This window comes from Gambusia affinis, linkage group LG04 (assembly GCF_019740435.1).
Source record: "Gambusia affinis linkage group LG04, SWU_Gaff_1.0, whole genome shotgun sequence".
NCBI lineage: Eukaryota > Metazoa > Chordata > Actinopteri > Cyprinodontiformes > Poeciliidae > Gambusia > Gambusia affinis.
Window position 1 is genome coordinate 8,847,064 of NC_057871.1, and position 13,285 is coordinate 8,860,348.

The following is a 13,285-nucleotide window of genomic DNA, read 5'->3' on the forward strand; positions in this document are numbered from 1 at the left end:
ATAACACAGTTTGTAAAGGAAAATATTAGGGCCTTATTTCAGCCATCTTACTGGCAGTGCATAGCAGTGGGTGCAGGAAGAGCAGCGATGCGTTACTCCATGCTTTGTACAAAGTGAGAAAACTCGGTTCCTTAAAGCATTTTGTCTGAAATCTCAAAGACGGAGTTTAACTGTAGAGGAAGTAGGAATGGAAACTTCAGCAGTTTTGCAACAAGAACTAGGTAAAACTGTGGTATATCTTAATTAACCATCTCATGCTCACTGTATTTAATTACTATGTTTACCAAACTATTTATTTTTGATGAGAAAAATGCCTTTCTTTTGCCACATCGTCTCATATTTTCTTGAAAAATAACATTTGTTGTAGATAATAACATTTCATCACTGAGCTTTGGTTGAGAGGAGCTCCGAGAGGACTGGCATAAACAGATACCTCTCACTTTCTGCAGATACATCACTGCCTTTTGTCGAGAGTGATTGCTTTTCAAATTGTGCTGGTGTCTGCTTAATGAGCCCTCTTACATCTAAAATGACGAAGCGGTAAGGTTAGAGCCAGACCGTCCTTATTAGAAGTGTTTGTAGAGTTCTGTTTCATATATTGACTCATTTATGTTAGAGCTGGAGAGAAACGATGTAGCTTTACTTTTGTTTTTCCTCGTACTGATGATGAGAAGACGAAGGCAAGGCGGCTGGTTCACGGGACAGCCTGCTGTTTCAGACGCTACCCCTGCTGGGGTTATGTGTTTAAAATCTATTACCCCCACAGCTAGGATTAGTGTCTGTATGTAAAGAAGAGAGTGCGTGTGTGTTTCCCCTAAAGACGTAATCACTATGGTAATACAAAAGCTAGTGGATTAAACGGTGGGGAAAGTTGATTTACACTTTGCCTTTGGTGGGATTCATGTATATGTACAGTACAAACACAAACTCAGTGGTTGTGGAGAGAGGGAATGTGTTCCCCCCACAGGACTGGCAGAACAAAGTTAAATCTCAGATCATTATTTTTAAATCTAGTTCTGAGTAAAGAGCCTTTATATGTTTGCTGTGAAGTTTGGAAATGTATTCATGGGCAACACGTGCTTCAGAGTTCACTCTGATTTTTTGCTGAACTGTTTAGAAAGTAAGCTTTTTAAAAACTTAATACAAAAATATTTATAAGTATGATAGAAATTTATCTAATAAGCACATGTGATTGTTTTTGATTGTTTTTGTTTTATTTAACCAATAGCTATAGTACATAAAATAAATCCTGCTTCCTGGAGCTTTTTCAATTACCTTAAGCTGCAGCTTGTCTTTTCTTCTACTCTAGTGTATTTCAGTCCTGCTCTTTGTTTTTTATCTATTTCCTGCTTTACTTTCATCCCTGCCTCCCTAGAGGGGAATATTACCAGCATCTTTTACTGTGGGGCCGAGCCGAGGCCTTGGTCAATAATTAATTGAAATCCCTTCGCCTAATTGCCATCTTTGCTTAGCTTGCCCCTTGGTGAAATTGGAAAAAGTTGCTTTTGTAGTGCAGAGCAACTAATATTATTTTGCTTCACAGGATAAATGAGAGACATAGTGCAGATCAGATGCACTAAAAAATGACTCCAGTTTGCAGGGCAATACTTGTGTTGTTCCCATCCAGAATTGATTAAGTTTTTCTTCTTGGATCAAATTTGAACTATTGCTTTGGGTCTTAATACACACATGCTAATAAAGTGAAGGTTACAAAAAATATTACATTTAATTTATACATTAGGATGATTTGCAATAAAAAGTTAGGAAAACAAAAAAGACAGTTTATCAAAGACAAACCCAAAGTGACCAGGCAGGTTTAAGTTGCTACAGGATCATTTATGACCCATAATCTCAATATCACAGTAACTGTTTTTTTTTTTTTCATTTTTAAAACATGTTAACAGAAATAATAATTTATCTGATGATGCTACAAATGTTACAGGGGTGGGTGTTAAAATAAATTCATACTTCTAGCCTCTCCTTTGAACGTGTAAAAATACTTTACTCTTCCTTTTTGTTCTGAGTGCTTTTGTTTAAAATTTATTTTGTTTGTACATAACTTTGTTTATGCTTCTATTACACTATTTTCTATTACACTATTCACATGTGAAAACATGTGATTTTTTGGTGGATTATGTGATCACATGTGGAAATGTGTGAATCACATGTGAATCACATGTGATTTTACCACGAAACGTTCCAAAATCACACGTATTCATGTGCTTTCACATGTGATTCACATGATTCACATGTAAAATTTGTGTGAACCACATGTGATCACATGTGAAAGTCACATGTGATTTTCATGGGATTTTTTGTAAGGGCAGATAATTAACGAAATTAACAAAACTTCAGTCAGTGCTTTACATTTTGTGTTTAAATTCTAATTACTTTAAATATAATTATATTCAAGTCATTTATTTAATCACTTACACATCTAGCGGTGAACTTTGGATGCAGTTTTTTGTCGTTCATAAGGTTCATAAACAACAAAACAAGAGAATATATTTAGATTTTCTCAAAAGTCATCGGCTCTTCCTTACAGTTGATTTGTCTTCCGTATTAAAAAGAACAAAAATCAAAATAATTGGTTGCTTATTAACACATGAAACTTTACTGAAACAGTAATAAATGTTTTAAAGCTATCCTCATCTTTCATTCAGCAACCACAACCATGGTGTGACGTTCATGTCCAAAGTTTATGATGCTCTGTATTGTAACAAGTTGGACTTCAACAATAGATAAAGAATAAAATGTTCCCAAAATCGCAACACGTTTTTCAAATCTGTTCTAGCAAGGTGCTTTTGTAGTCCAGTGGTTAAGTTTGGACATAAACCACTTTATTTTTGTAACTATCTAAACATTTTGACTATAACTGAACTGAAGCTACTGATTCAGTCAAGTCTCTGACTTTCCTCTGTCACTCGTCTTGCTGTTAACACTCTCAGACTCTTGCGGTCTCTTTTCCAGGACACGGCGGCGTGAACCAGCTCGGAGGCGTGTTTGTAAACGGCAGACCCCTTCCAGACGTGGTCCGACAGCGAATAGTGGAGCTCGCCCATCAAGGGGTTCGACCCTGCGACATCTCGAGGCAGCTACGGGTCAGCCATGGATGCGTCAGCAAGATACTGGGCAGGTAAAAGACAAACATGCCAGCACAATACTGACGACATTCACTGCTGCCCTTTTTGTGACTAGAAACTGGGAGAAAATGTTTGCTTTCATGGAAGAGGAACAAAAAGTGTCTGCATTTAAGAATTGTCTCTTTACAGTACAAAGTGAACATGAACATGGCTGGTTATTATTTGCGCTGTAGTTATATCCTTTGTTGGCATCGTAGAGTTTGAGAAATCAACTTACAGACACAAAACTTTAAATTGAATTCATTTTTTATTCCAGTACTGCAAAAGTTTAACAAAATCTGAAACTTGTTAGTGCTCTAAACAATTTTAAATAAATTAAAATGAAGCATTTCTACATTACAGTTTACTCTTGCAAGTAGTTGGCAGTGTTGTTAAGCTACCGATAAATAACAACCGACTCTGAAAAACACTCTGCAGGTCCGGGGCTTTTAAAGACTTTTAAAGACTTAAGCCACACCATAATTTTTGCAAAAGGGACCAGAAATTCTCCAACATCTAAAGGATCATCTTGGGTGAAACTGTTAGATCTTACACAAATGTAGTTTGTAACTACTGCTTTACATTTGGGTTGATGTGAGCTTGTTGGTGGAGAAACTGACTGGTCACTTTTCTAAAACTTCTTACTTCTTCAGCACACATAAGCTGCATTTTCAGCCATGTTGGCCTTCAGTTTCACTTTCCTCTGCCTTTTTACCTTCCCCCTCTCGCCTCTGTGTCCCGTAAGTCTTCCCTGACGCTTCTCACTTTTTGTGAATCTTCTCACCTCCCTTTTCTCTCCTTCTTCTGTGAGTCTGTCTGGCTTTTCAAAGCTAAATTCAAGAGCAGATCCCTGCTCGTTCCATCCCCCAGAAGAGAAAAAAAAGGCAGACAATGGCAAAAAGATTCATCACTTTTTTCCTTTTTTTTTTTTTGAATTAGCATCAAAATGAAAGTGGTACAATATTTCTGAACCTCCACTAACCAAAAAAGTGAGTAAGGTGAAGAATGGAATAAATGGAAGAACAATCAGAAAGGAAAAAGGCGTGTTAAGAGAGTGGAGTGCAGCAAGAGGAAAAATGAATGAGAGACATAGAGACCATTTGTGGGGACAGAGGGGAAGGATTAGCAACAGCGACCCTCAGCTATATCAAAAAATGTGTTGCTCATTGTTCTCTCATGCCTCCCTTTCCCTTTTTCTGTCTTTCCCTCTCTATCTTTTTCTTTCTTCCCCTCTCCTGGCCATTCAACTCACTGAAGCGTTACTGTGAGGGGGAGGAGAAGGGACCGAGGGATGGATGGAAGGAGGGAGGGCTGTTTTATCCTCTCCTCTCTGTCTCTCTGGTGCCAGCAGAACAAAAACACCAACTCTACCACCCTGTGCATGTCTCTGTGTGTGTGTGTGTGTGTAGGGGTGCGCGTGAGGGCGTGCGTGTGCACGCGTGTGTGAGCAAGTGAGTGAGTGCGTCGGCTCATCGTTGAGCAGGATATTAATAACCAAGCTCGTTTATTCACCGATGATTCAGCTGTGAATAATTTAAATCGTTTTCCATTTGAAAATAGATTGTTTTTTTCTCCTTTAGCTGTGTTTATGCTCCAGCTGTGAGGAGTCAAAAAGTGCAACACACACAGGGGGAGAAAGACAAGGAGGCACACATTTACAGCAACTCGCATCTTCGCGGAAAGGATTACTCCACCGTACAGTGGAGGGAGAGCAGCAGGTTTAAGACTGACTGACAGCTTGCAGCCACGCAAAGCACCCCTCACCCCTCCACACACACGTAAACACACACAAGCAGTTTTTTTTTTTTCTGCAAGCTGAGCGGCACACTAGCTGTGCTTCCATCTCCTGCCCTCCTGCCCTTTCTGCATGCAAATACATTCATGAAATAGCCATGGTGGACACTAAATGGTTCAATTTTTTTTCTATGAGGGAAAACAGCAGCCGTTCAGCAGATCGAGTCAGGCATCAGAAACATTGTGTCACGGCTGTTTGAGAGGGATGCAGTCGCATTAAACAATTTAGCTGACATAGATATCTCAATGTAAATCAGACAGATGCAGCATTATGTAACAAGCTGGAAGTGTTTGATGTAATTCACAGAATACAACTGAAGAAAGGCTAAATATTAGTTAAAACTTTACTCAATGTGCCAAATTAATTTCAAAACAATAAACATGATGATTTGATCATGATAGTGCTGCAGAGCCTCACAAAAGTGTTCATGCTTCTTCAACTTTTTCACTTTTCATCTACTAATTTCAATTTGGAACCCTTTTTACGAACTGGCTGACTCCTAGATGTAGTCGCTTGTTTTGCATAAAGGAGTTGAATACGAATGCATTCCACACTTTTCTGATTTTTGTCTTTACAAAATATCTATCCTTCCATTTCACTATTTCCACTTAAAGTATGTTGAAGCTTCCTGAAAAATAACTGGAGTCAATGAGTGCACATTTGAGAAATGACAACAGGCGTTTTTTAATAGATAAAAATATTTTTTATATAATTAAAGATAGCTGATTAAAATGCATTGTTTCTATCTTTATTTTCGATAAGGTCTTCATAATATCTGACGATGAAATATTTTTCGTCCATTTATCTAGTTCTGGTTGTTTTGTTTAAAAATGACCAGTTTTAATCACATAGACAGATTCCATGCATATTCAGATTATTTAGCCAGTTGGTAAAAAGTTTCTGTCTAATGAAATCCAATCAACTGAATTGAGTTACTGACTTTGCAAATTGAGCAAACATTTGGTGACAGTGGAAACAAATAATGTAGCAATGTGTCTGCTTTAATGGGGAAGGCAGCTAGTGGCAAGATGTAGCATCTCCAGCAGTCATGCCATATTCCATTTACAATCACAAGTCTGTATTTCCTAGTTCAAAATGGTAAAACATCATTTGGTAAAACCGTTGAAGTCTTTAATTTTGACTGGGGAAATCAGAAGGTTTTCCATAACCCTGACCGAAAGATTCAATATGGCTGCAGCACCTGCAAAAGGCAATAATAGCTCATTTAATAAATAAATACGGCCTGTTTGTGAAAGTTTAGCTGTACTGTTTAATCTTATAATATCCTAAATGATGTTGATGATGAAACAATTAGCCTCGACACTGACCACATCTGAAACAGGGTTAAATTAAATATGACTAATGACTATGTAACTCTACTATGTTTAGGATAAACCTCAAAATGAACTCTGTCTTTGCTAAAATGGGTGCTGATTCAGAGCAAGTCTGAAAATATAAGACAAAATTATAATTTTTTTTTTATTGTTTGGCAACCTGAATGTTGTATGCTCCCCTAATTGTTGTTCCATCATCAGCTGGTTGTTTGGTAAGTTTGTCTACTAACCAGCTATGACACAGAGTGAATATGTGTAAGACAGAAGACAGTTTTTAAAATCAACGATTTAAAAAAACTCCAACCATCCATCCATCCATCCATCCATCCATTGCGGAGGTAGCAGCTTCAGAGGGAAGTCTGGGCCTCCCTTCTGAAGCTGCTACCCCCACGATTTTAAAAAACTATTTCTTAAAATCTGGTATGTGCGGTGCCTTGTAGAAGTACCTTTACCTCTTGAACTTTTCCACATTTTTACCCTTTAGAAGCACAAAGTTCACTGTGCACCATCCTCAACATAGTCCACATCCTAAAACATGGTGATGGAGCCAAGCAAACTGGGGTGTCTGATAGGAAAGCTGATCAGCACTAAAGAGAAGATGAATAGAGTTAAACGAAGGGAAAACCTTGAAGAAAACCTATTAGAGGCTGCAAAGACTTTCAGTTGTACAACAAAAGGCGGTTCAACAAAGTAATGACTTGAGGGGCTGAATTATAATTTATGTGTAACATCTTCTTCTACTTCACAATCATGCAGCGTTTTCTGTCAATATATAAAATTAACTAAGGGGTTTTGCAAAGCAGTGGAGCTCTTCACATAAATTCTGCCAGCACGTTTTATGTTCCTGTCTGTGCTTCAGGCAAACCTGTGCTTTTCCTTACAGGTACTATGAAACAGGCAGCATCCGCCCTGGGGTAATCGGAGGATCCAAACCAAAGGTTGCTACACCCAAAGTGGTCGACAAGATCGCAGATTACAAACGCCAAAATCCCACCATGTTTGCCTGGGAGATCCGGGACAGGCTCCTGGCCGAGAGAGTTTGCGACAACGACAGCGTTCCCAGCGTCAGCTCCATCAACAGGTGCCACAGTCTGTGCGACGTGTCGGTTTGGGTATCAAACTGTAACAGCAGATTGTAGACGAAGCTCGGAACAACATAAATGTGTGTGTTTTATCTGTGTATCCTTTTCGGTGTGGGAGTGGAAGAGGGGAATTGCAAAGAGGCCCCCGGCTTCCATATGTATGAAGTGGCCGCAGCTCAGTGGTTCTACACGATGCTACAATGACAACCCCTTTCCCCTGAGTGCACAGAGGGAACGACAGAGGGAGGGATGGGGAAATAAGAGAAAGAACGAGTGAGCCAAAAAGGCAGACAAAGAGAAAAGGAAGGTGAAACAAATACAAAAGGAAAGAAAAAGGAAAATGGAGGAAAGGAAATGAGAGGAGAGGAAAAGGGGAGGAAAGGATGAAAAAGGAAAGAGGAAGAAAAGGCTTGCATGATCAACCAAGCAGGAAGTGTGAGGCCCCTCTGCCATGTCAGCCTGCCTAAGCCACTTCACACACATACACACACACACACACACCAACACACACACACAGCGTTGCTCCCACGATGGTCATGTTCTCTCTGTCACTCAGGATCTCTCAAACAAGCCACTTCATACACACTAATGTCTCCTCTCTTCTTCTGCAGGATCATACGGACCAAGGTTCAGCAGCAGCCGGGTCAAGCGGGCTCAGTGTCGGCTCACAGCTTAGGTACGTTCCTCCAGCAGATTCTGGTTCCTTTAGCAGTGAGATGTCGGCTGTAGACGCTCCAAATATATCAGTTTAGCAAAATGTCACTATTATTAGGGACATAAAAAAATGTTTTTTTTAATGACAGTAGGAATGGGTTTAAATTATTTTGGTGTTGTTAAGAGACATCTGAGCAGGTCAAGATATTTTCCTCAGCAAAAAAGTCAACTGAGTCTTACTGGAGGAGTAAAGACAAAAGTAAGTCATGCTGTTAACACCTTTGTCACCTTGTTTACGATACTACTATAATCATACTCTCAGCATGAAATAGAACAGAAATATCCTTTATTGTAAGGGAAGATGTCTCTAAAAAGAGTTTGTTGTGGTGTTAGTCATAAGAAATAAATGAAATTTCAGACACCTTTTCATGAACTGCAGTGAAATTTCCCAATTCTTGGATTTGCTTCCAACTTGCCTATTTTATTAAGATATTTTCTGATAAACATAAAGGATGATAATTAAGGAACACAAACCTGAAATTAGTGCATACCTTTGTATTCAGCTTCCCAGAGTTGATACCCTGTGGACTTCATCTTTGACAGAAAGCTCAGACTCACTCAGATTGGACGGATGCCATCCATGAATATCAATTTGGAAGAAGTGCTGCAGTAGATTCTCAATTGGATTTATTTGCTCTGGCTGCAAGTATGAAGTTGTTGCCCATCTCAGGCTCAAGTCTTCTGCAGCCTCTAATCGGTTTTCCTGGTTCTATCCACAGACAAAGCGTCCGTGCAACCACTATGTCTCACATTGCAGATGGTGTAATTATTGTGTTTATTTTCCCCCAGAGCATTTTGCATGTCGGCCAGTGAATTTAACTATAGGACCTACTTACACATGTTTGCATAGTGGATTAATATATCTTGGTAGCTTTGTGCTTGTGTATTTCTGGAGGATGAATTGAACAGATCTCCACGAGATGTTCAAAGTGTAGAAAGTTTTATAGACTAATATGAAAGATTTTGGTTATTATGTAAGAAAATGTGGGAAAAACTCAAGAGGCATTTACTTGTGCAAGGTTCTGCATGTTCGAGTGTGTCACAATAACAAGTAAGAAACAATTAGAATAACGTATATAAACAAGATGTTGAAGTTTACTGCTTCTACCCTGAGTCTGTCACTTAGAGTCTACAATAGAATAAAATAGACTAAAACAGAATTGACTTTATTGTGCCACAATGGGAAAATTTATGTGCAACTGCAATCAAACCATGTAGATTCACACACAAATTAAATACATAACAGAATAAGGAATAAAAATACTGTGCAGAGAAACTTTCAACATAAATAATGTGCATTTATTAAAAAATAGCTACTCTGGTCCAAAGAAATGAAGAAGTGGGTAGGTTAATTTAAAAAATGTAAAACCTGTGCAGATTTATTTGAGCATTAAAAGACAGATTTTTAAAATGTTTTTGAACGTGATTAAAGACAGTGCAGGTAGGAGCATTTCTAGGAACATTAATGAGTTTGTTTTGAGCAGTGATGGTTATAGAGTCTAACAGCTGCTGGGAGGAAGGATCTACAATAGCACTCCTTTGTGCACCGAGGATGCAGCAGTTTGCCAGTGGAGGAGTTCTCCATTCAGCAGCAGCTTCATGCATGGGGTGGGAGAGATTGTCCATCAGGGATGCTATTCTAACTAGAGTCTTTCTGTCTCCCACCACCTGCACTGGGTCGACCAGGGAGGGAAAAATATCATGAAAAAAAAACATTTATTCAGTAAGTTTCTTATTTGAGGATCCACATTACTTCTTATATTTAAATAATCGTTTATTTGTTAACCAAAGCCTTTTACTCCCACATAGGAAATATACTATAACTCCCTTTTACTCCATGAATATCTCAGAGGACAAATACTGTCCCTCACTTTTCCCTGCAGTGGATTGCACCTCGCTGTCTTTTTGTATCTTCATGATCACACATTGTCTAGTAATCTAAATTAATTTTCGCACACTGCTCCCTGACTCCCGCCTTATACTCGCATTTATCAGATCTGCCCTCATACACACACACACTCACACACACACACCTAGATACAACGCAGTGCGCGCTCTCTTTTGCACACACACGCTTACAGATTACACAGATAAATGGCTCCCAGTCCCAGGCGGAAAATTGAACATTTGGATTTGCAAAATAAGAGCGTTACGTTCTGATAAAAAAAAAGAAGAGTGAAAAGAAAGAGAAAGGAAAATCAGATAATTGAAGTGCTAAATCAAGTGATGGGAAAAGAGGGGATATGCATTCATTATACTCTCCTTGTCGTTAGCAAAAAGAGTAACGGCTTGAGAGGACTCTGATCCCGTGGTTCGTCTTGTTTTTTTTCCCTCTTACTCTCTTTTTGGTCTCGTCTGTCTGTGATTTGGGGGGTGAAGGAGTCTATTGGGAGAGAGGATTAGGATGTCTGTTGCCACACCTTCCTGTCCCTCCTGGGATACCATACTGTCACTCAGCCCGACATCCGCCCACAGATAAGGGACCTGAGAGTGACTAACTGCATGTTGCAGTTTGTGGATGTGTGTCAGGAGGTTACACAGTGAGTGTGTCACCAAAACGCCGACAACTGTGTCGCCCATCAAGAAACTTGTCTCCTCCAGGGAGAAGCTCAGAGGAGAAGACAACAAGGAGCAAGACTCCAGTGCAGACATTTTGTTGCACATTTTTCTTCTTGGTGAAGTTTAGTTAATTTGTTTAACTCCAGGAGAACCGAGGAGCATTTGACTGTCCAAAGAGAACAAATCTAACACGTGTACACAAAGTTTGGGCTCAGTGTAACATACAGTGTTAATATTGAGACTGTTGAATAAAATTTAAATCAGTGGAAGAAATTCAGTCCAACTTTAGTTTGAGAATTTTTCTTCTATGGAGAAAAATGTCCACAAAAAGACAATTTTTCTGATTTATGACGCATCCTTTAACCCGCCATGCTATCTGTCTGCAGCGACGTCTGTGGCCGCCACGCAGGTTTCAGCGGTCACCAGCGACTCTGCTGGCTCGTCATACTCAATCAGTGGCATCCTGGGAATCAGCTCTGCTGCTGATGTGGGCAAGAGGAAGAGGGATGAAGGTACGTAGTTATCCTGCATGTTTCTAAATCTTTGTATTTTTCCAATCGAATTGACATCAGAAATATCAGATAAAGTGCTGGTGGAGTATGAAAGATCTCCTCCACTGAAAACTGTAAATATCAATGACAAATATGTATGCGAGTGTGTGCATATATGAAGTCTGGGAGCTGTAAACCAAACATCTTGAATGAGAATCCCGTGTTTGTTTACCAACTGCGCTCCACTGGAGGCCCACCTGAGAAGTAATATTAATGCATGCTCTATTGATCATATGTGCTGTCATACTGGATCAATGTTGCATGCTAATGTGAGTGTAAACCTTTGTGTGTGTGTGTGTGTGTGTGTGTGTGTGTGTGTGTGGGCGTGTAGAGGATGTGTGTGTGACTATGAGTGTGTATGTGGTAGAATCTGTGGCATTAAAAAGCCATCACACAGACAGTCTCCTGCGGTAAATGAGACAGCACCAGATGTTGGAGTGAAGTAGGGTGACAGAATGCCACCAGGGGCTATTTCTCTCTCTCTCTCTTACTCGTTTGGTGTCTCTTTCTCCTTACAAGCACAAACACACACACACACATGCACACGCACACACACACTTCGCATGGGTGCATTTTCCCATCCCTGATGAATTTTGAAATCGTTTCAGCCGGATCCACGTGAATCCCAGATGAACCATGATGTGCTTGATATTGCCTGCTTACCCATCAGTGGATTACAAAGTCCTAAACTCCAACACACACAGACCCACCATGTGTGTTGGAGTATTTCCCCCAAATCTGAGCTTTTAATCCAAACACAAATCAGATTGAGAATTAAGCTACATTTTTGTTATCAAGTTTATCCACTTTCTACCAATTTAACATCCATCCATTTTCTGTTTACCCTTTGTCCCTAATGGGGTCAGGAGGGTTGCTGGTGCCTATCTCCAGCTGCGTTTCGGGCGAGAGGCGGGGTCACCCTGGACAGGTCGCCAGTCTGTCGCAGACCAACTTAACAGATACATGCAAACACCTCAACGTCTTACAAACTGAAACAGATAAGTCATGAGAGGATTCATGGTTCTAAATACTGGTTAGCTCAAACGTTTCTGATACATTTTTGGAAAAGATAAAACAACTAGAAATTCTAAGTTTGGCACTACGATACTCAAATTATTGTCCAACTTTGTGGATGTCTTTTCTCAGCTTTCATTAAACAATTTGGGGGCTTGTCCAGGATGTTCCAGTAAAAACAAAACCGTCAATTTTGCAGCTGCACTCACATCATTTTATGGAACCAACATCAGTTTGATATTTTTTTTATCCAAAACGTTTCCAAATAGCACAGCAAGCAACAAATCTAAACAAACTCAAGAACAGAATAGAACCTAAATAATGGGCATCCGTCAGCCTGGAAAGGCTACAAAACTGTTTGGTCTCACAAGAATCGTAGTGGGAGCCACTATCTACGGAAATTACTCCAGGACACATTGCCAGTTCTCCCAGTAAAAACCCAAACAGGACATCTAAAGCATTATTGCCTTAAGGTCAATATTCATGATCCAGGAACAAAAGAGAGACAGAGATAAAAATGGCAGAGGAGACAAAAGTGAAAGATTTGAAACATATTCATCCTGTTACATTTGACGTAAAATTAACAGCATTTTAGATGAAGAACAATCAAACATGGTGTTGGTGCTGTAATGACCTGGGACTGCTTTGCTGCTGTAGGACGTTGAAAACTTGCAGTAACGAATGAAATGTTTGACAGAAAAGAATGCCGTGTAGGACCACAAATTTTTTGAACAAAAAGTTTCCTTTTATAATAATTTTTTGGCTACTTTTGACTAAATAACTCATTAACTTTTAACCAACTTGCGCTGACCCAATTTTTTTTCAGCATCACCATATTTAATAAATTAAAACAAAACATTGCATTATTTTATATTTCATTGAGGTGGTCAGAAAGCCTCATGTAGGCCTGATTTTGGCTGCTGTCACGTTTTGGGGGAGCTTTTTATCTGCAGCGTTTCTATGGCAGAGGTCTGCGGGGTTGGCTCTGTGGTCTAATTAACAGCATTGCTAATCACAGCTTCCATTAGAGCAGCCCCCGCTGGATAATGACACACACACACAGCAAGGGGCGACAGCAGGAACAGCATGCGCTGACATGGACAGACAAACACGT

The 13,285-nt window shown here is 39.6% G+C and overlaps 1 protein-coding gene across 3 annotated transcripts in view; it reads left to right on the top strand.

The window, feature by feature from the left end:
- The window catches only part of pax5 (paired box 5), a 65,709-nt gene that overhangs the window by 14,779 nt on the left and 37,645 nt on the right, over nucleotides 1-13,285 (top strand). For all 3 annotated transcript variants that reach the window (XM_044115169.1, XM_044115168.1, XM_044115170.1), the window contains exons 2-5: nucleotides 2,971-3,136; nucleotides 7,135-7,332; nucleotides 7,945-8,009; nucleotides 10,993-11,118. In XM_044115169.1, the coding sequence (XP_043971104.1) occupies nucleotides 2,971-3,136; nucleotides 7,135-7,332; nucleotides 7,945-8,009; nucleotides 10,993-11,118 (555 nt within the window). The remainder of the gene's footprint in view (nucleotides 1-2,970; nucleotides 3,137-7,134; nucleotides 7,333-7,944; nucleotides 8,010-10,992; nucleotides 11,119-13,285) is intronic.